The sequence below is a fragment of the Pinus tabuliformis genome, chromosome 1_1, assembly GCF_031772625.1.
Source record: "Pinus tabuliformis cultivar Carrire ecotype Pingquan chromosome 1_1, CPIR1, whole genome shotgun sequence".
In the NCBI taxonomy this organism is placed as follows: domain Eukaryota; kingdom Viridiplantae; phylum Streptophyta; class Pinopsida; order Pinales; family Pinaceae; genus Pinus; species Pinus tabuliformis.
In genome coordinates, this window is record NC_142297.1 from 486,900,879 (window position 1) to 486,925,224 (window position 24,346).

The window sequence follows — 24,346 nt, forward strand, 5'->3', positions numbered from 1 at the left end:
ACCATCTAAACACATAACCCTATCCTCCATGATTTCCTCCATGAGGTCCATGATCTTCTCCATGATCTTTTCCATGAGGTTTATCTTATCAAATTCGAATTTGATCATTCAAGGCCACATAAAGGTGTCTTGGAAGCTTCCTTTGTGCCTACACATGTCAACAAACTCATTCTAATTGTTAGGTATAAGTATAAGCATTTTATTTTCTAAATTTTAGCCATAAATTCACTTAAAAATGTTAAGAATTAATAAACTTTGGAAAAGCATAGTTATAATCCAATAATGAGGTAAATGGAATGATGTGGAGGTGGAATGGAAGTAACATGAAGGTAAAATGTGAAAATATTGGTGAATAATGGAGTGAAAATAGGGACTATTTTGAGGCCCAACATCTCCCCCAAACTCAAGATATTGCATGTCCTCATGCAATCAATGGTATTGCATGTCCTCATGCAATCTATTACAATACTTTTTGAGCTTTGGCTTAAACTCTGTATGATATCATTTACATAACTTTTGCAAAGCATTATTTTGATGAATTACAACTTGGTTGGTTCTTGTGTTTCAACCATATTTTGTTTGTTGCATTCAATGTATGATCTTTGCATATTGATAATGTGATTTTTGTTGCAGATTATTTTTGTAGGAATGCATCATGGTTGGTTCTTGTGTAACAACCATGATTTGTTGGCATCCAATTAACTTTTAAATACTTTTATCAAAGCCACTTGTAAGCTCATGTAATAATGGCAGAGTATTTTTGTTGGAATGCGTCATGGTTGGTTCTTGTGTAACAACCATGATTGTTTTCGCATCCAATTAACTTCTAAATACTTCCGACAAAGTCATTTGTATGCTCATGTAATAGTGAATATACTTTGAAGGTAAGTGGGGTTAAGTGGGGTTGTGATATATGAATGTGGATATGAATGTAACAAAGCATGTATGTAAGTGTATCCTTCCCCTTAAACGGATGGTTTGGGCAGTTATGTGAAATGGGGAAAAGAAGGGAAAAGGAAGTGAAGTTTTTCCAAAAATTATTATTCTAACTTTTCAAGGAATTTAATGGTTAAAAGTTAGAAAATATCATACCTTAACTTACCCTTCCAAAATGGATGAGAGTTGTGCACGTGTGGCTGCAAGAACTTTTGTTCATGGTCTTCTTTACTTGGTTGGAAAAATCATGCATGAATCATGCATGTGCAACTGCCACAATTCTGCTCTAAATCTGCTTCTTCAAGCTGTGGATGAAAGATGAATCTGTGTTATTGTATTGGCTGTTGGATCCTCTGCTGCTGGATGAAAAATATGAGGAGTCTGCTGAATATGGCTGAAAGTTGTATCTGCTGCTGGATGATGAATCTGATGAGTCTTGCTGAATATGGTTGAAAATATATAAGGCTTGGAAGGTATACAAAATATAGAAGTTACATTTTCCTCCCAGCCTTATTTTTTTCACTTGTCCTCAAGTGAAATACAATGTATACAATGGATGGAAATACAATGAATGGAAATTGGCTTCATCTGCTACAAAATATGGGTCTTCAAGTCTTCAACGCTCGATGGCACAAATCTTACTATGTGATTAAATGTGTCGATGTCGAACATAGCAAGAAGTTGTTGACTTAGTGGCCGTTAATGAATGCCCCTAGCCAACACAAGAGCTCCCACCATTGATTCCAATGGGAGTCAGGATGCCTAACACATCTTTGTAGGTACGAACAAATTTGTCGTGGTCGAGTCACCTACAAGATCCAACGAACAAGGGATATTAATGTACTCCCATTGTTCATTGGCAAGAGTACTTGCATTAAGGCATGCAAGCCTCTAGGTGTTTTTTTCAATGATACATAGACTCTAGGACTTTGACTCAAGTAGAGTTTTATTGGTGGAAATGAAGGGGAATGGTGAAGATAATGGAAATGGCAATAAGCTTGTAAGAAATGAATGTAAGGAAATGCATGTTGGATGAATAAGAACTCTTGCTGTGAAAAATGGATATGGAAATGGGATGCTTTTATGGATTGACAATTGGTGGAAAATGTTTTGCAAAAAGGGATTTGCAAAGGGGTGGTTGTAGAGTTGGATTTGTCTTTGGAATATGTCATGACTTAGTCTTTGGAAGACTAATTGTGCACATAATGTAATCTCCTTATGATCACTTGATTATCCTGTAACCTGTAAAAAAAACTTGGTACAAAGAAAACATAAGTGTGCTCATGAAGAAATGGCCATTTGCTTCATGTTTCTTACGCAAAAATTTTATACCAAATAAATCAAATTAAGGACAATCAAAGTTTTGAATTTGACTTAATCATGATATTAAAATCATTCTATTCTTAAAATAACCATGGAAATGTTATACTCCCTGTTTTTGTTAGTTGACTTTGTGCATGGCGAAAAGTTTGACATTTGCTGTGTCCTGCGGATTAGTACATTGTAAAAGCATACAACAATATTACATTGTGCATTCTATGCAAGTTAATCAGCAAATCCACCAAATGGTCTTTTAAATTTTGCTTCCAAAAGTTCGATTATTTGTTTTCAAACCTATGTGAATTTTGTGAAAAGAATGTGTTTGTTTATGTTGATTTTACTTTTAACAATAAATTAAAATTTTTTAATTTATTATTTAAGTTGAATTTTCTTTTAAAATTGTAAAATCAACAAAATTTATTTAGGAAATCCTTAAAATGAAGTTAGCATTCTTTTTTTTTTTTAAGAAAATCCAATTTTTTAACTAAAAATAAATATAAAATAAAAATGTTTTTTTTTTAACCATATTAATATAATTATAACATATTAATATATTAATATAATTAATATACTAATACAATCATAATATATATTAATACAAACTAAATATATAAATCAATCATTAAGAAATTATAACTAAATATATACAAAAACAAATCAATCAAAATAACAAGAAATTATAATTCGATTAATTAATGCAATTATAAAACATATTAATATATTAATACAATTTTTATAACAATCATTAATTAATAATTAAATAACATAACTAATAAATATGTACAACAAATCTTAATTACAATTATATTAACCTAACAATATAACAAATATTAAAAACAAATTATAATAACAAACATAACATATTATAAAAATACAAAACAAACCAAATCAAAACAAAATAAATAAAAACAAAATAAACCTAAAAATACAAAACAAACCAAAAGAAATGCAAAAAGAAACGGATGGCAGCGCTCTTGAAGATTTTTTTGTTGAGCATTGTATACCTCATTGATGGCAGCGTTCTGGAGCTCCTGGAGAGCTGGTAAAATGATTTTTTTCTGTTGGAAAATCTCTGAATATCAGCAAGATTTCAGTCGAAAATTGCTCCAAGAAAAACAAGTGCCTGGATTGCGCTATATGAAGGCATGCCAACGACAGTACAATGGACACGCATTGAAGCTGAAACTTGACTGTTTGATCATAGAAATGCATGTACAGGTGTAGTTTAGGCTCAGCGAACTTCATATTTTCAAAACTGCACTCAAACCTTTTGTTCATTACTTCCAGCATGCAGTGAAACTTTTTGTTCATTTTGTTGCGCGGAGAACCGGAATCACATCTAACGCCAGCATAGAAATGGAAGAAGCCAAGGCCAGATTGTATGAGATAATAACTTCAGGAGGTAAAAAAATCAAACGCTCCAGTTAATGAAGAATCTCCATGGATGGTTGATGCTGCTGGCTTGCCAAGTAATGCGCGTGAACTTCTTCCAAGGATGGCTGCGCTTACAAAGAAAGTAACAGCACAAGTCAAACAACTAGCAAAAGATGAAGAAGAAGGTCTTGCTGAGACAACTTCGGATGAAGCCCTTCCTCCATATGATCAGGCTAAAGCTCTTGGGAAGACGAATATGGATGTTGATAGAATTGCTGCTGGATTACCATGTGGCAGTGAAGGATTCCTCTTAATGTTTGCGCGCTGGAAAAAGCTGGAGCGAGACTTGTACAATGAAAGAAAGGACCGGTTTGATATCACACAGATTCCAGATGTTTATGATTCGTGCAAGTATGACCTCATACACAATGCACATCTGCATCTTGATGGCTTGGATGAGCTCTTCAAAGTGACTCAGTTGCTTGCAGATGGAGTTATTCCTAATGAATATGGCATTAATCCTAAACATAAACTCAAAATTGGGTCAAAGATTGCACGCCGATTGCTTGGAAAGATATTGATTGATCTTCGAAACACTCGCCAAGAAGCCATTAATGTTGCAGAACTGAAGTATTCTCAAGAATGCTCTGACATATCTTCTAATTTTGGTGATGATGAATGTGATTCTGCGAAGAGATGTAGGAGAATGTCTGATGATTCAAGAAAATCAAGTGAACAGGCATTGGATCCAGAAGATCATGATGGTAAAGAGACACAGTATCGTCTGGATCCAAAGTATGCAAATGTCAAGACTCCTGAACGACATGTCCGAACTCGTCTATACTTTACATCAGAATCTCATATCCATTCTTTAATGAATGTCCTTCGGTATTGTAACTTGGATGATTCACTGCAAGGAGAACGCAGCCTTGTTTGTGATGATGCTCTTCACCGCTTGTATAAAACTAGAGAGCTGGACTATATGGCCTACATTGTATTGCGGATGTTTGAGAAAACATATTTTTTATTTTTTATGTTGATTTTATTTTGTTTTAAACAACAAATTAAAAAACAAAAAAATTTTAATTTGTTATTTAAATTGAGATTTTTTTTTAAAAAATCAACAATAATTTTTTATTAAAACCTAATAAAGAAATAGTCTAAAATTAAACAATAACTAAATCTAATTTTTTTTGTTTTGTTTTAAATATCTAAAAAAAACAACAAAAGAAATGGTTAATTTTTTTTTTTAATAATAATATGTATATATGATACATATATTATTAAAATTTTTATTTTTTTTAAATCTAAAAAAAACTAAATTTCATCTAGATTTTTTTATTCACAAAATTCTTTATTGTCATGTTGCACATTAGTTCTCAGCAAGAGTAGTTTTATTCGAACCAAATCAATTGACTTTCTGATCTTCCTGATCGCACGAAGCGCAGGAAGAGAGCATACTCATCGCTTGATTTGTTTTTATTCATGCAGGGGGGGTGTTCTTGAAAAGACGAAATTTAAAACTAGCTAAACACTAAACTATCAGAAAACTCAAACTTAAACTTCTTTGTGAAGATCCTGCTGTCACCAGGTCTCACAAGTTATTTTGTCTAAAGAAAAATACTAATACTGAATTAAATTCCTAATGCCTAATCCCTTAGCACCATCCCCGGCAACGGCGCCAAAATGTTGGGCAATTTATTGGACTTAAATTGCTGCATAAATTATCGACCAGGGAAACTCGTAAGCTTGTGATGGTGCCAGCAATATATATGCAAGAGTAGGCAACTAATTCTATGTCTAATGAAATTATTTAAGATTCAATACAATATGCAAGGGAAGAGGCTCCTAACTAAGGAGGTCCTGGTTGTCCTTCCCTACAGTATCATAGAGAAATCAAAAACTAGAAACTTGAAATAAAGACAAGAGAATGAACTTAATTGTTGTTCAGATTCATGTAGAGAGAGAGACTAACTTAGTCTCTTGATTGTCCTCTCATGTACTAACCCAAACTAAACTAAGATTCATCCATAAGCATAAGAAATGAAATAAAAGCGCAAAAGAATGAATTTCATTTACCATATAAATCATTGGAGAGAGAGCCTAACTTAGACTCTTGGTATCTCCTCATATGATACTTGAAACATAAAAGCAAAAGAATGAATTTTAATTATCATGCAAATCAAATGGAGAGAGAGAGCCTAACTTAGACCCTTAGTTGTCTTCTCATATGCTGATTAGATTCTAATTTAAAACTCATTCATCAACTTCAAACATCTAAGCAACTAAAAGAAATAAGATCTAATATGAAATAACATGTTTCTCTCATCCTTTTAGAGTGAGCTCAATTCTCCTAAGAACAAGACAAATTATTCCATATACTACATTAAGAAAACATATCTAAAAACTACATAAATTCCTATCTACATAATGGAAATATATGAAAAATGAAGCCTTATTCTATTCCATCATCAATTGGATACAATGCTCTAAGAGTCCTCTCATTGGAATGGAGGAGGTACTCCTATTTATACAATGAGAGGAGATAACAAACTCATAATGATGATCCATTAATCTCTCTTTTAGTTCCATACATTTCTCAACCATCTAGACACATAACCCTATCCTCCATGATTTCCTCCATGAGGTCCATGATCTTCTCCATGATCTTTTCCATGAGGTTTATCTTATCAAATTCGAATTTGATCATTCAAGGCCACATAAAGGTGTCTTGGAAGCTTCCTTTGTGCCTACACATGTCAACAAACTCATTCTAATTGTTAGGTATAAGTATAAGCATTTTATTTTCTAAAGTTTAGCCATAAATTCACTTAAAAATGTTAAGAATTAATAAACTTTGGAAAAGCATAGTTATAATCCAATAATGAGGTAAATGGAATGATGTGGAGGTGGAATGGAGGTAACATGAAGGTAAAATGTGAAAATATTGGTGAATAATGGAGTGAAAATAGGGACTATTTTGAGACCCAACACATACGAACTCAAATTTGAGTTTCGTTTGCACCGTTGGATTCAGAATGACGAGCTCTTAAATCTGAAGCTGAGTTTGACAAGACTTTGACACTTTGATTTTTGAGCATAATTCTGAGCATCTAATCAGTGGCCCTCGCATCGAAGGGTCTCAGTCAGGGACAGGGGGAGCAACGAAAGAAGGACATGTCGAAGGTCAAATGCTTCAGATGTGGTGAGCTTGGTCACTACATCACCCAATCTCCTCGCAGGAAGAAGGGCAAGGAGGAGAAGCGAGATCAACAGGTAGCATCAGTAGAAATTGATAGGATTTCCTCCAGGCTGGAGGAAGACTTCGCCATGTTTGCTGACATACCCCCAAGACTGATGTGGGGTGACTTGGTGTGGTAGCCCCAGAGTGCTACAATTGGGCAAGATTCTTGAGGAGGTCCACCTCTTGAATCAATACCTTGCTACGGGGGCCCACAGTATTTTCTAGTAGGATGGATCAGTGGCAGTAGATGCAGTCAGATGCCAGAGTGATAGATGTATAGTCTAGTTGCAGTGAGATGTTGGGGGCTGCAGTGCAGAGTCAACAGCAGCGCAAATACCTCAGTGACAGCGCAGATACTAGTAGCAACGAGAGACTTAGGAGACATATGCATCATACTAATTACAGTTGATTCAGTGTTTAGGATGTTTTTCAGTTGCAGATGTTGCACTTGCAGCGGCAACATATGGAGAGGGAGTTGCAGTGCAGATGCAATGTTGGCAACAGTGCAACAGAATCAGCAGCAGCACAGATGCAACACATATCAAAGTTGCGCAGAGGTTGGTGGGCAACAGCAGCCAGACATCAGCAGCGTGATAGGAGATGATGTAGAAATAGGATGTTGCTACAGAGGGCAGCAACACTAGAACACATTCCTCGCTAAGGAGTGTTAGTTTTTGTAGCATCGAATGTGTTCTAACCTTGAAATTTTGTGGAGAGGCTAAAATGCATGAGATCTCCAAAACCTAGAAAGCGTTTCTAGAAATTCCGCCTAAAAATGACATAATTAGATTATAGGTCAATTTTAAAATATTTCTTAAGTCTAAACTTAAGGAATATGACTAATTAATTTGAATTAATTGAGTGAAGGTGTGAATATTCTAGAAACTCACACGGATCAACTTCAAGTTAATCCTAGACATCAATTAAAATCTAATCTTGGTCGTCGAAGTCTCAACAGAGAATTATAAGAAGTGAACGGGGCTTTGAGAAATCACTTGAGCAAATCAATTTCCTAAGTAGCAACATTCGGTTGTCGGAGAGAGAGCCAGAGAAATCGAAGCAGTCAGAGAGGGACAAGGACAGTGAAGCCGCAGGAAGGATTCCAGTTCCTGTGAGTGCATTTGCAAAGAGGCATAAGAGCCACAGTGAGGCTGACGCAGAGCAGTGCAATAGCCTCTAGAGGCAATTTCAAAATTGTTGGGGAGAATCAGAGTTTAAATGTTGAAAGCAGGGCAGAGGTTTCAGAGGCCGGGAGAGACATTTTCTCAGACAGCAGCAAAACAGACGACTTGAGGAGAAGTTGTTCCGAGCTGAGTGCAGAAGTGACTGCGCAGAGCCAATTTGGACGGCTCGATTTGAGTTGAGGTCAGAAGCTTGGATCTGCCTATGGAGTGAGGAAATTCGTCACTAGATTTTTCTTATCAGCGTTTCTCTGTAGGATTGCCAGTTTCGGCATCCAGTTGTACTCAGATTATTTCACTGTTGCATACTAATAAAACCCTCAGTTGTTGCACTGATTTTCCCAAGTTGGGTTTTTCTGGGGACATTGGTCCAAAAATAATTGTCATTTTATGTGTGTGCTAGTATTTCTTCTAGCTATTATTTCTTCCGCAGTTTATTTGTGTAGGTTGCAATGTGATTGATTCGATATTTGTTGTAGCAAACAGTAAATAAATTGTTAAGAATCAATTTAATAATTAGGAGAATTATTTCCAGTTGCTACAATAGGATTTGGATTCCCAAATTTTCACAGGTTATAGAGGAGACCCTCAATCTAATGAATAAGCCATGTTTGCTATGGTAGGAATTTACTTGCAGAGCTTTTTCCTCCAGTAACAAACGCACGAATGAAATTGAAATGACAAAGAGGGTCATGGGGGTACTTACTCCAAAACTAACCCCAAAAACCTACTTTGTTGATCTAACCCTATGGCATCCAAACCATTAATACGTTTACACATCACCTAGCGATGCGACAAGTGGCCATACCTCCCTCCGCATGTATAGTCACGTGGACTAAGAGTATAGCCACAAAGGCACGAGACTCCAAAGTGTATACCATCAAAGCACTAGAAGCTTCGAGGACGTTTACATAAACCAAATTACCAATAATGATATGACCAATAATATCGATATATGTTGCCCCTTACATATGAGTTAAAATGTTAGTGAAGCTTGAGTAGTTATATTACACCATGAGTAAAAGCATAAGTGATACATGTTGAATTGTGTAACTAGTATTGGTCTTCGTAATGTGTTTTTGTCATTTGTAAACCTTATTAAAGCATATTTAATATGCTTGTGTCATAAAAATAATTGTATTTGTAGCATGGGTTCATGCTCAAAGAAAAGAACAAAAAATGTATATTTGAAAAAGAACAAAAAAAACACAAATTTTAAGCGTCTTTTTGGTCAAACCCCAAATAGAGCATATTCGCTCTCCAAAAGATGAATTCAGATTTGTTCAAAGGCAAAGTCATATGTGAATCTGAAGCTACTTTATGTAATGGGAACCTGAGGCCAATCACTGTGATACAAACTCTGATGGAGCCAGCTCATACGAAATTCTAAGACACTTATCTCTATGTTGATGCGAGCTTCTAAGGTAGTTTATTTCTATGTTGATGTGAGTTTCTGAAGCAGTGGATCTATGTGGTGATGCAAGCTCTTAAGACAACTTATCTTTGATTTATGAACAGCTTCGTGGGAAAAACCATGTGGAAGCTTGAGGATAACCTTATGAAAGAATTCATGAAGACTATTGCTCATTATGGACAGCTAACTTGGCACTTTGGAAGCCATACTAGTTAGTTTGTTTTGACTTGGACTTCTCTTGTTGACAAAGATTCTATAAGGAAATGATTGTTGAGTTTTCTACTTGTGGGTTTTTCCCTAGCCATTGGCTTAATTTCTTGTGTCTCTTGTCTTTTTGTGCATTGTGATCTCTATTGTCTTATACATGCATAATTAAATATATAATTGCATGATGACCTAATTGAATAAAGTGAATGCTAGAAGGAAAACATATATAATTGTCACAAGTAATTATCACAATTAGAAATTCAACATTGCAATTGAATTTCTACAATGCCGACCTAGGAAATCATGTTTTATAGTGCATATATATATATATATATATATATATATAGAGAGAGAGAGAGAGAGAGAGAGAGAGAGAGAGTCTTCCATAAAGTTATATGCATTGAAGGTTTTGGAGTGAACTAACACTTCAAGGGCAATAGGTATTTTAGTAAGTGTTGTAAAGATAATTAAAAAAGAGAGAGAAAAGAAAAGAGATATGCCTTAGCTTAGGGTAGACAACAGTCCTGAAAAGGAAATTTCTGTTATGGAAAAGAAAGTTTTGGCATTAAAAAAATGAGAACGGTAATAAGAGAATTTATGTTCTTTTATAAGTTAAAGTAAATCATAATGACATATATATAGACCTCAAGCATATGTATTTTCCTTTTTTTAATTCAAATAAATCTGCTATAAATGTTAAGGTAATGTAGAGGGATGTTATAGAAGATAAAAGAACAGATATTTTATTGTTAAATCTATTGTCACGAAGGGGTTTTCAAATCTAATATATGCTTGGAAAAGTGTGCCCTGAGAGCTAAACTCGTTGGCATTTGTTTGGTATATTTTTTTTTGCACGACATAGTGTGTTGGGTTGAAATGAAATGAAATGTTTTCTATTGTTCATTGTCGTAAAATAATTATTTCAATTCACCCCTAACACTAGAAGTTCACATAGAGTAATTTTCATAAATCTTAAATTAATCAGGTTGAGATTTTCATTTTCATAGATCTGAAATTTCAACATTGGTCACCTAAGCATGTCTTTCATGTTAATGGGAATTTGAAAGTGAGGTAATTTTAATGCCCTCATCCAAGTTGTGGGTTGTGTGTGCTAATGTTGGATTTGTGTGCAACTTTGACAATATAGATATCATCCACAATTAATTTCTTTCATCGATATCAATTCACCTTATGCATGTTGACAATTTATGTGTCAATGTCATACGAATATCAATTTTTTCAAGTCACAAAATTTTATCTATAAAAAATCACAATATATAGGAACACTTTGATAACTATACTCATTGTCTATATATGCCACTACAAACAAACAAAAAATCATACTATTGCCTTTTTTTTGAGTTAAAAATAATGCAATTTAAGTTCATAAATTTGTAATATCTATAGAACTAAAGTACAACTTGGTATGTAATATCAAGAGAAGGAAATGTCAATTTCTTGGAAGCTAGATCCTAACATGTGCAAACTCGTGTTGTATTTTAACTGCCACAACACATCAATCCATTTCCAACACATATTTCTTAACCAAGCCGATATATTTGAGAATGTTAAGATTCATTAAATAAGTAAACAAAATCTTGGTTAAAAGTTTGGTTAGTTGGATTCGTTATTACACTACAGTTGTATATCTCCCCCTCAAATTGTGTGTTGTGGATAATCCTACATAATAACAATTTTGTGAACTGTTCTCTCATTGTATGTGAATAATAATACGTCAATCAATGAGAAAAAAATAGCTTTTGAAAATTTACCAACACCAAAAGTTTGTCCAACCTCAAAGCTCAACTTACAGTGCAAGTCTCCACGTAGAAGTAATAACTTCCTCTATCACTATAATATGTACACAGCTAAAATCTTCAATATGTCTTAGAAGCCGTCTTTTATTATTTAAGTGATAACCATAATTGTAAATAGTATTACTATAATGGAATATCCCAATAATAAGATTGCATTCAACATTACCACTACATTGAGCTTTCAAGTAACACTATCTTATAATATATCAATAAATGAGATAAAAGTAATTTGTGGAAGATTACCGACATCAAAATTTTGTCCAACCCCACCACTGCATTGAGCTTTCAAGTAACACTATTTTATAATATATTGATAAATGAGATAAAAGTGGATTGCTGAAGATTATCCACATCAAAAGTTCGTCCAACCCCAACGCTCAATTTGAGGTGCAAGTCCACATGTGGAAGTAATAACTCCCATTGTCACTGCAATATGTAAATGGCTAAAAGCGTTTGTAGGTCTTGTAAGCCCTCTTTTGTTATTTATATAATATCCATAATTGTAAACAATGTTACTATAATGGAATATCCCTATCCCTATAATGAGATTGCATTCAAAATTACCAGTGCATTGAACTTTCAAATAACATTATATCTTACGAAAAAAAACATTCACACTATCCTATGAGAAAAGACATTCCTAATGAATCTCCCAATATGTAGATGGCTAAAAACTTCAGCATGTCTTGTGAACTCCCTTTTATTAACCCATAATTATAAATAGTGTTACTATATCCATGTAATGAGACTGCTTTCAATATAACCATTGCATTGAGCTTTCCAATAACACTATCTTACGAGAAAGAACATTCATAATGAATCTCGCACCATTCCAGTAATGGGAGGGGTGGCAGTAATGGAAGGGGTGGCATATACTTCCCCGCCCATAAATGGACGGATAGCTCTGTTCGCCACAGAATTTAGTATCAACGTGTTATATTTGTACACAGCACTCATTAATAGTACAACAGATTTCCTTACAGAACACCACATGCTGAAAGTCTCTCACGAATCATTACGAAGTATTTCACAAAAGAAGGGTACAAGCAATATTTACTCTCTGATTCCAGTGTAGCATTCTCTGCATCTTTGATGTGGTCGTGTGTGTTTGGAGTAATGCCTTATGCATATATAGCTAACACTAATAAAGTTGGAGGTCATACTTCTCACAATGTCAAGAAGTATTGTATTTCATTTGTCTTCAGCGTTAACCAAACAGCCATCCGCCTATTATGAATGATCAGTTATCACTAATGAGATTAAGAAGCCTTATGGCTGAAAACAACATTAAAAGGTGTCCAGTTTTCATATTCTTAAGAGCATGTGAATTCACTTCCTCCCTCCCTTAAAAGCAAACCAAAATTCCATACTGCTACTAGGAATCCTAATTAAGTTGAGACTGTTGAGGTGGTGTTCCGTAACTTTACTATTTACAAAGCCAACATTTCAATCCTCATTTAAACGAGCTGTATCTTACTGAAGGAGATAAACTAGGGAGTGTTAAATCAGGCTAGTGAAGTTTCAACTGTATAGCAAATGACATCTATCCACACAAGTAAAACATTTTATGCTGTATTATCCTCACATCTCAAAACAATTCCTTCAATTTTTACAGGCAGAAGAAACCTTCTCCACTCGCATCCGGTAGAAATTGGTTCTAATGGAGGAACAATCATAAGCTCATTATCATTTCGTTGAACTATGCCCATTACACTGATCGTACTTCCTTCTTTAATGTATCTGCCAAATAGACAAAATCATATTCCAACTAAGTCAAAAAGGTATAATTTCAAATATGCCAAACACTGTTTCCACAGAGTGGATTATATTCAAAAGAAATAAGGTTTATCTCCTGACTTGTACATGGGAGAGCTAATTTTCTCATCAAGTATCCATAACATTCAACTAAGTTGTTCCACCTGTTCATCTCCAGCATTTTTTGGAAGTCTACCTATGAGAGCATTGTATACAAGTTTAAGTGAACAAGTCTAAAGATGCCAAGGGCTGCCATTGTCTAAATCAAGTACCAGACCGGCTTTTATGGATGACAATGATTTTGATTTGTCGAAATGCCATTACCTAAAATTTGGTCAGGAAATTTTCTAAGCAAACTCTACCTATCAATCGTAAGAGACAACAGATCGATGCTACTTTTCTGTATATTAGGTTTTCATTCTATATAAGTTTCCCACCAAACCTTGAACTACATGAGGCAAATTTGCTTACTAGTAATTACACAAGAGATGCACAATCCAGGATAGGAAAACAAAGAAACATAGCGTGCTGATCTAAGAGTGGTTGCTTACCCCTCCTTAAGACGCATCTTACGTACATTGCTAGGAAGATTTCTTTCCCGCAGCCAATTTATGAAGGTAGAGGACAACTCCTTTCTCTTACTGGCAATATCAATGATAGTAGTTTCGTCAACGTATGGAGTAACTTTTGAACAGTGACCAGCTTTGACCAATGCTCTCAAACCAGATTCCAATTCTGATATATAAAAATCTGTTGTGTTTCTCTGCCATAACCAATATGCACTGGAAAGTCAAAGAAAATGAATTTATTATGACTACTTGACAAAGAGTTAAACACCAACTAAAAATTAATTTCATTTCAAGGAGGCTCTTAGCACAGACCATAGAGCTTTAGTCGGTGGAGATACTGAAAGATCCTAAAACCCTACAACTTGTGTGCAAAATTCCTAAGTTACCAGAAAACGGATAAGGGAACGGATACGGGAACGGATACGGGTACGGAGTTTGAAACGGATACGGAAAATTTTCAAAAAATCTGGATACGATACGGCAGGAAACGGCACATATATATATATATATATTTTAAAAATAAAAATTTCATATTACCATTCATATTTCAAAATCTAGATTATCATCTATGATCTATCATGATTCATCATCATCAATTCAACATATGCCATAAACATTCAAGTCCAATGTTATTTGTTATACTTCTCTAACTAGGTGGCCTATGCTTGATTCTTTTTCAGCAGTCGAATGCCAGTTAACAAGTTAATTTATTTTGTAGTGCTCCGTGATTCTTAGTTTCTGTCTTCTGAAATAGCTAAATGACAGAGGATAGGACAAATTCAGTTGCATGACACATCCCAGTGGTGAATATCTTGAAAAATATTTGTTTCATGCTTTAGAAGAGCCAACGAAACCCTGTCCAAATATCATAGCAATGAGCAGATTTCATTTCTTTGTTCATGTTTTGAAAATTTGAAATGATGAAAATTTGAAATTTTGTTATCAGGCCTTGGCTAAGGAATCTCATCCAAGTGAGCATCATCAAATATCTTGGCTAAAACCAAGATGGTCTTATCTTGCCTTCCTGATTCTTCAAAACAGCACTGATATGGACTAATTTCAGTGGCAATATGACCTAAACCTTCTTGGAAATCACTTGCAGAGGTTCATTTTACCTCATGCTTGGCTGTCCTATTCATAAAAGCTAATTTCTCAGCAATATCACAGTGATCTGCAAGAAATTTCAGATCTGATTTATGGTCCAAGTTAGAACTTAGAGGGCAACAGGCCTGCATTCTCACATCAGATTTACACACACAGGAAATGGACAGGAAAAACCTAGAAGAGAGAGAAGATAATTCAAAAACTTCTTTTACACGTGAGAGATGAGAGAGGTTGTATAACTTATTTTTTATTTATTCTTAATTATTACTGAAGTACTTAATTAATAACTTAATGCACTATCATTAACATAATCTAAGTACATAAAATATTAAATAACCATTCACTAAACGTTTAAAGTATATACTGACATGTGGTGTATAAGCTGCCTTGAAATTGACTCTGATGGAGTTTGTTTTATCATCTTGGTATTTTTTGGCTGAGTTGATAGGAATAGAAGCAAGTTTTTTTTACTGAAAAAAATAGAAGCATTTTTCCATACAAGACTCATCAGTTTATGTTTTTGTGTTGTGCAGTGGCCGTCTACTAAAAACATTGGTAGATGTAAAATACAGAAATCTCCATCTAACACCTGTAGAGATTATAATTTATCTACAATGCAATTTCCTTTTGTGTGGCTGTTGGTATTGCAATTGCTTTCACAATATATGCCAGGAGAGCTTTAAAAAATTCATGAGTACGGGGGTTGTCGTAATGCGTATATTATATAAGTTAGTCGTGCAGCCAATTTTCAATTTTAAGTTTGTTGTTCCCGGCGGGCAGACTTCAAAACCCTTTTTTTGCTGTAAAACGTTTCAAATTTTTCCAAATACGTTTCAGAATTTCAGAAAACATTTTCAAATTTCTAAAACGGCACGTTTTTCCTACAAAAACGCTGTTTGAAAAAAATGTCCCGTATCCAAAAACAAAAAATGGCACCAAAACGTTTTTCTGGCGTTTTTCCGGCATTTCGTTCCAGAATCCGGATCTGAAATGGGAAAACGCCGTTTTGGGGGTTAGGGTAGCCGTTTCCGGCAACTTTGAAAAATTCTAACTAATGTTAATGCACTAATAGTTATTCATCTGCACTAAATACACAAAAAAGATCTATTAATCTGCAAAAGGGTGGTGTTTGGGGATAAAAGATAATGATTACCTCTATCAGTGGTGTGTGTTTGTAGTCTTAAGACTTTGTCATTTGCTCAAGTACTTGTCCCGTTGGACATTGTGATCATGACTAGCATTATGTTTATGTCACCTTGAATAATTTGCTCAAGTACTTGTCCCATTGGAAATTGTGATCATGACTAGCATTATGTTTATGTCACCTTGAATCCTATCCGTGTTTGATATATCAAACATCTCTAAATTATGCTTACCTCCACTGTTCGAGATTAATTTTATGAGAAGTAGCTACCACTACAGGCTTAAAAGAGGTTGGACTAGAGATTCAAATGCTTGCTTAGCTATTGGAACATAAAAAAAGACAATTAAATTAACAATATCAATAATACTAAAGCTTACATCCCTATGAAGTTTAAAGATAAGATTTTGAACAACAAAGAAACCATTAATAAGAGAAACTTGATATGCTACAAAGGATTTACAAATCCTAACTTAACTAATAATAATAAAAAAATCCAAAATTATTCACTTAAAAAACAAAATGAGTATTGTCAAAATTGTTGAAGAATCTAGGGCAATTAGATTAGTAGGATTCTTTACTTGATAGCAATTTGTGAAGCACTTTTTCAATTTAACTTGTTAGCTTGATCTTCTTCTCTTATTACTATTGTATGTATGTTTACTTCATCAAACTGCTACCAAAACACAAGAAACAAGAACACAAGATATTGGCTCTCTGTCAGGGCAAAACCTCTCTCTCTTAGAGAGGAAAACCCTTTCATAAATTTCTCTTATTGAAGCTTCTTATTGATCAATGCCAAACCCTAGACCCTTGACAAGAATATCCTCCAAGCACAAGTCAAGTCCTTCCTTCTTCCGGCACTTCATCCTCATCCTTCCGGCACTTCGTCCTCCTTCCTTTGGCAACTGGTGATAGACCTTGTTTATGTGAGCTCTAGAAGAGATACTTATCTTTGATACTTAGTGAGATCCTTCACCTATGAAGATACCTTCCTTCTCTTGTCCAACCGAGCTTCTTCTTGATGTGTAGTTGCAGACTTGATATGACAGCACTGCAGCCCTAGTTTCTCGCACGTGTGGGAGGTTTCCTTGTATATTTGACTCCTTTTTCCTTCACTTGGGAGAGCCTCTTCTTTGCTCTAGTGGGAGGCCTTATAGGCCTAAGTTTCTAGCCCAAACAAAGATAAATATGCAACTGTGATATTGTTGTTGTAGTGACCGCAGACAGCCCTCCTTTCCTCGCACGTGTGACTGTAATCTACCCTTAGAACAGCCCTTTACACTTTGGTTTTGTCTCCTCCTTCTTCGCTGCACTAGAGGCTCCTTATGCTCGTCTTTCTTCACCCTTTTCTCGACTTCTTATCTCGCTGATCTCAGAGGCTTGTATGCTTGTCGTTGGAGGAGTGGACAGCCTCTATATATAGAGGTTTGTCCCTTCTTTAGGCCGACTTCATTTTTCTTCTTTCGATTAGCTTCTTTTGGTGAAGTCATTGCATGGAGGACTTGTGACTTTGCTTGGAGGGATATCTTTGACTCTTATACAAATGTATACATAGTGTAACATGCCCTTAAGGGTCTTCAACATTTTCTTTTGACTCTTTGACTTACCTATAGCACTTTGACATGTGCTAGACCTATTTCAATGAGCAAGAAACTCATTGATAAATATAACAAAAATAATATTTCTTTTCTTGTATAAATACAAATATCAAAGTACATTTATGAAGACCGAACCTAGTTACACTTTCTTCAACACTCCATCTTAACTAGGGAGGTATTCATAGATCATTACAAGGTGTTTGGCTATTTTTCAATCTTGAAGAATTCACATAAGAGAAACCGGATTGGCATTCCATCTGTTATAGCATCATAGTAACCAAGATTGTTCATAGCAAGGCCTTGACTAACAGCTCTATCTACCAACATTGTTCATAGCAAGGCCTTGACTAGCAGCTCTATCTCTAATAAGATCAGAGCACAATGTTGGCAAGACCAATGACTTATAGACACCTTAGTCATTGTCTCTCAAGATACATACCCCCCCGGGTGTTCACTGAGTATGACCTTCTAGGACTATTCTTGTCTTGGGTTCCTAGCCCTCAAAGAATATCAATCCTCTTGCCTACTCTTGTCTTGGATGCCCTACACATCCTCAAAAAGTATCGGATGCCAGATGATTACCCAATCCTTACATTATTTCTTCCCAAGTGAAGACAAGAATGTTGTGTCTATCTCTTCCTCTTAATTGAGGAAGACATGCCCAAGTTTCCTCTGTCAAGGAACTTGCTCAAGCTCCTTTGTAATTGGGAACTTGTTAGAACTCCCTCTTCGCTAGGGACTTGTCCATTCATCAACAACTTCTTCTTTGTGGGTCCTTCAGCTGCTTGATCTCCTTCTTTCTTTTGATGTCATGAAGTCTTTGTTTGAACTTCTTCTTGGTAGGGCACCGCCATCGATCACTTTCCTTCCTGACTTGTCATGTCAGTGCTTCCTTTCTGGAAAGTGGCCTTCTTGATATATGTCAGGTTCTTCCGTCATCTGGCTACTCCTTTGTCATCTGACTATGCTTCGGAATATTTATCACATAGATGCTTATTTGTACTTGCTTGTTCCCATACTTCGATTTAGTATCCCTTCATGACTTCATTCTGATATTGCTTCAACATCACATAGTGCTTGGATGGCTTCTTCATCATGACATCTTTGTAGAGTTGAATCAATTATCTGCACCTTAATATCTCCAAGGCCTTCATAGGTGTCAAGGGTCCTTTGATCTTTTCTTCCTTTGTCAGAGTTGTCATGCCTTCTTTCGAGGGATGTCTTTAATGGATCTTGCCAGATAGTGATTCTTTGTGACCATGGTGTTCTTCACATGCTTGATCTCTTTCTTCATTTGCTTCTTCTTGGATTGATTAGTCAACCACCTTATACTCCTTATGGGAGCACTTCTTCATGTTGACCTTCTTTGTATTGTAGTACATGCTTTTGAGCATGTCATTGGTGAAAGAGATCCTTTTATGCTTGATCATGCTTTAGAACTATTCCCATGACTCAATAATATATATGATGACATGACTTAAACTTTGATGTATACATACCTCATCTTGATTCTGCTTTGATCATCTTGGCTTCATTTGATGGTTCTTCTTGATTGGTGTAGCCTTTCTTGCTTCATCTTTTCTTGCCTGCATATCATTCTTTCTTGAATCCCATGAATGGGACTCCCAATGAAACATCTGCTCTTATTTATGAACCTTCTTTTGAAGATTCTATCAGAGGATCTTGAAGACCCTTATCCTGCAAATGTTTCTTCCTTTTGATGATAGAGGCCTTCTAAGATTTTAATCATGATCAATTATTCTTTCATTGTGGATGAGGTCCTATAATATGTATGTTATATCCTACGAGGTACCCCTTTTCTGTAGTTTGATCCATTTTACTGCGCTTCTCGTCTGGAATGTGACAATATGCCACACTTCCGAATATTCTGAGATGACTGACTTCCGACTTCTCCCCTATGAAGACACCTTCAGACATTTTCTTCCCCAAATCTCTATGAAGAGTTCTATTCTGGATATACATTGTTGTGTTGCAAGCTTCTGCCCATAAGAATCTAGGCAAATCTTGATCATACAACATAGTCTTTGTCACCCCAACAATAGTTCTATTCTTATGCTCTGCCACTCCATTCTGCTCTGGATTATACGGAGTTGTCCATTCTCTTTTGATGCCCTCTTTTGCGCAGAAATCTGTGAAGTCTTTGTCTATATATTCTCCACCATTATCTGAATGCAATATCTTTATCTTTTTCCCTGTCATGTTCTCAATAAGAGCCTTAAACTCTCTAAACCGATCAAAGACCTCATCCTTGGTCTTTAAGAGATAGATCCATGGTTTTCTAGAATGATCATCAATAAAGGTGATGAAGTATTCGCCACCACTAAGAGCTCTTGTGGACATTGGACCACAGATATTGGAGTGTATCAATCCCAATACACCCTCCGTTCTATTTTTACTCCTACAAAAAGTTGCTTTAGCATACTTCCCTAGTACGCATCCTCTAATATATCATCATGCTCAGTACAGAGAACTAGAACTCTTGTAACAACTCTCTTAGCATCCTCAAGGCTCCATGGTGTAGGTATCCCATTCGCCTGTGCCATAGCTCATTCAGTTCCTTTTCACCATTAAGATTGCTGCCTATTAGTGCCATTGGAGACTCGAGCTGCAACCTATACAATCTGTTGCTTTGAGCTCCAATTTGTCTCTTCTTCTTCCAGCTTGGATGTTTGACATATACTTTCTTTCCAATGAAGTATACATCGTATCCCTTGTCCTGTAATTGGGACACTGAAATCAGATTCATTCCTAACCCGAGCACATGCAAAACATTAGTGGCTCGGATGTTGGTTCCTGCTTCCGTCTGAAATGCTATGGTGCCTCTCCCTACTAGAGTACACTTTGTTTTGTTTCCCATAGTAATCTGGAAGTCCATTTGCTCTTCTTGATAGCTCGAGAAATATTCTCGTACTCCAGTCATATGGGTTGAAGCCCCACTATCAATGTACCAAACATCTGTTGATGTTGAACTTGCCAAGCATGCGAATTCTTCTTCTAATCTAGAAGATAATCTAGAGACATCTTGATTTTCCATCCTTCTTTGTGTTATTTTCCTATTGATTTTTGATGCTTTTCTGCCCCAGCAACTGCTGCAAAATATCTGTGTCCCAGCTGAAGATCTGCTCTGCAAGGAAAAATATGTTGCTCCCTTTTGCCTCTGGTAAGCTTCGATCTAGAGATCGAATTTCTCTGTCGACTCACTCAAATAAATCGATTTCTCCTCAAAACTTTGTCCTCCTTGGCCTTCGAACTGTGTTGCCTCTAGGGTTTCAAATTGTTGCCTCTGCAGTAATTTCGAAATCCTTTTCCTCTCTGCTTCTGAGCTCTTCTGCTTACAATCTGTGCTCTAATACCATGTGAAAATTTCTAGATAGAAATCCAACTACAGTGACTAATATTATTTCTTCTACTTATTAATTCAGAAATAAGTTATTCATAGTGTTTCTACGGCAAATATCGAAATAAATTCTACTGTAGCCTTCACAATTAAAATACTGCGGAAAGTAAATGCAAGGAAAAATACTAGCACAAGTATAATCACAATGACACAGTTATTTTTGGACAATTGTGCCCAGAAAAACCCAATGAAGGAAAACCGGTGTAGCAGTTGAGGGTTTCTTTATTAATCTTCAGCAAAAATCTCATGTACAAGATACAACTAGCAGAATAGAAGACGAATCTCTCTGAGAAATTTACTAATAGTTTTCTCACACTTCTCGGCGAGATTATGATCCAAGAGAGGACCTATTGCCCCCTTTGTGTCTTACTGCGTCAACTTCTGCGTGAGGACTGCACAGTCCCAGCGTTGGCCTCTGCATTGTCCCTTTGCGTCACAGCCTCTGCGGTGTCCCTTCGTTGCTCTATGTCTTCTGCTCTTGCACTCCCAACTGATGTTGCTACCCTCTCTCTCCTCCTCACCTGCAACTCTCCCTCTGAATCGATTTCCTCTTGCCGAACTTTGACCAGTGAGACAATCGATTTTACTCAGGTAATTGAGTATCTTCCTGGTGTATTTTCCAAATGCCCATCGAAGTCCTTCTTATAATCCTCTAGTTGAGAACCAACAGCCCATATTAGATTCTAATCAATGGCTTAGATCATTTGGACTTGATCTTCATCTTCTTCTAGAAGTTTCATCCACAGTTAGATTAATACCCTTTAATTATTTTAATTTCCTAAGTTTAAACTTAGGGTCCCATTAAAAATAATTAATTATTTTAATAAAACTCTCTCCGGGTGGAATTTCCCAAAACGATTTCTGGGTATTGTAGAATACATGTGTCCAAGCCTCTTTGCAAAATTTGAGACTTAGAGCAAATCCGATGCTACCAAAAATCAACACTCCGTCTTAGCGAGGAATGTGCTCTAGCAATGCACCCTACTGAAGCACCACCTTGTTCTGTAACATCTCCCTCTACGATGTTGATGTCTAACATTACTGCCCACCAACTACTGCGCAAATGCTGCGTCTGTACTGTTGTTGACCCTGCCAGTGCCAACACTGCATCTGTACTACAACTGAGAAACCATCTATTTCTGCTACTGAAACGGATTCTCTACCATACCCATATGCTCCCTGAACTGGATGAACTTAGCTCTTCCTAGAGCTTTTGTGAATACGTCTGCTACCTGATTTCTTGTGGAGACATGTTCCAACTGCACTGCCCCACACTGAACACAATCTCTGATAAAGTGACATCTTATATCAATGTGTTTCGACCGATCATCAAATACTGGATACTCAGAGAGTTGAATACAACTCTGATTATTGCATAAAATATTGGTCACCTCCATCCTTTTCCTGAACAAACTCAAACAGTTTTCTAAGCCATATAGCTTCGCACGTAGTTGTGTTGGTCGCCATATATTCTGCTTCTACTGAGCTTAGAACTACCAACTTCTGCTTCCTGCTGCACCAAGAGATCATTCCTGATCGAACACTGAAGCAATACCTGGAGGTACTTTTCCGGTCTACTGATCTACCTGCCCAATCTGCATCTGTGAATCCATTCAATTTGACATCATCTTCTTGGGTGTACTTCAACCCATATCCGACTGTTCCACGCACATATATCTAAGAATGTGCCTAGTTGTTACCCAATGCACCCTTTTCTATTCCACCATGAACTGACTAAGGGTGTTGACAGCAAAGCAAATGTCTTGCCTAGTGTTGACCAGATACATGAGCGATCCAATGAGTTGTCTGTACAAGATGGGGTCCACCTCCTTGTCTCCTAATGCATCTATTTTCTTCCAATTGGTGATCATGGGCATAGCCATGGGCCGACAATCCTGCATTATGAATCTCTTCAGAATCTTTGTAGCATATCTTCCTTGTCCAAGGAAAATCTCCCCATCCTTTTGCCACACTTCCAACCCTAGAAAATAATGCATCAACCCCATATCCTTCATGTCGAATTTTGCTTCAAGATTCTTCTTACAGTCCTTTATGAGCCTAGATGACCCTATTAGAAACAAGTCATCCACATATAATAGCAGAATAAGTGGCTCATTCTCCACCATTAGATAGTAGAGATTGGGATCAACATCACTCTTGACGAATCCCAACTGCTGTAAGTAACTATTAATCTGACCATACCATGCTCTGGGTGTCTGCTTGAGCCCATACATGGCTTTCTTTAACCTAAATACATGAGTTATCTTCTCATGAAAGCCTTTGGGTTGTTCTATATACACCTCTTCTTGTATCACAACCCATTCAAGAATGTTGTCTTGACATCCATCTGGTGAATCTCCCATCTCATTTGAGCTGCTAGGGATATAACGGATCTGGTATATCTAGCTACTGGGGCGAAGGTCTCTTCATAGTCTATTCCTTCTTTTTGTGCGTACCCCTTTGCTACGAACCTAGCCTTGTACTTCTCTATACTACCATCTGCAGCATACTTGATCTTGTAGATCCATCTTGATCCTACAACTGATCTATCCTCTAGCCTAGGTACCACTTCCCAGACATCATTCGTCATGATAGAACTATACTCTTCTACCATGCATCCACCCATACTTGGTGTTGAATAGCTTCCTAAAAGCTAGAGGGTTCTTCAACCTGTGCTACCAAGGCTTGGTACCTGTCAGGCTGTCTACACAACCTCTTCTCGATTCTAGGAGCTCCGACAAACTCCTTTGCATCCCCTAATGTCTATCGTACTTCTCTACTGATTTTGCCACTAGTTGTGGGAGGCTCAATCAAATCCCCCTCCTGTTCCTGTCGTTCCACCTACAGAGAACTACTCGGGTTTCCTTCTTCTGAGGAAATACTAGTATTGGTCACTGTCCTACTTCCAAGCGTTTGTCTTCCTGCTTGTCCTCCTTGCTGCCCCTGCTACTGCTAGACTAAAGGAATATCTACTGACTGATCTTCTACTGGAATCTCTCGGGATTTCCTGAAAGCTCTATCCTCCATGAACTTCGCATCCCGTCTTACTACAATCTTCCTATTGCTAGGAATGTAGATTTTGCATGCCTTCGAGGTCTCTCTATATCCTACGAGGTAACCCTTTTTTGCAGTCTGATCCAGTTTACTATGCTTCTCGTCTAGAATGTGACAATATGTCACACTTCCAAATATTTTGAGATCACTAACTTCCGACTTCTTCCCTGAGAAGAGACTTTCGGGTGTTTTCTTCCCTAAAGCTCTAAGG

At 36.4% G+C, this 24,346-nt stretch overlaps 1 protein-coding gene and 1 pseudogene across 2 annotated transcripts in view; one reads left to right on the forward strand and one right to left on the reverse strand.

Moving 5' to 3' along the window:
* The first annotated feature begins 3,700 nt into the window (after positions 1-3,700).
* On the forward strand, positions 3,701-7,478 carry LOC149213903 (inositol hexakisphosphate and diphosphoinositol-pentakisphosphate kinase VIP2 pseudogene; annotated as a pseudogene).
* Positions 7,479-12,656: 5,178 nt separating this feature from the next.
* LOC149213904 (protein SHOU4-like) overlaps positions 12,657-24,346 on the reverse strand; it is a 67,972-nt gene continuing 56,282 nt past the window's right edge. Inside the window, exons 3-4 of one of the 2 annotated variants that reach the window (XM_089392126.1) lie at positions 13,800-14,011; positions 12,657-13,233 (exon numbers count right to left, since the gene is read on the reverse strand). In XM_089392126.1, the coding sequence (XP_089248252.1) occupies positions 13,059-13,233; positions 13,800-14,011 (387 nt within the window). In that variant the 3' untranslated portion in view covers positions 12,657-13,058. The remainder of the gene's footprint in view (positions 13,234-13,799; positions 14,012-24,346) is intronic. The other variant, XM_089392127.1, reaches the window with a different exon arrangement.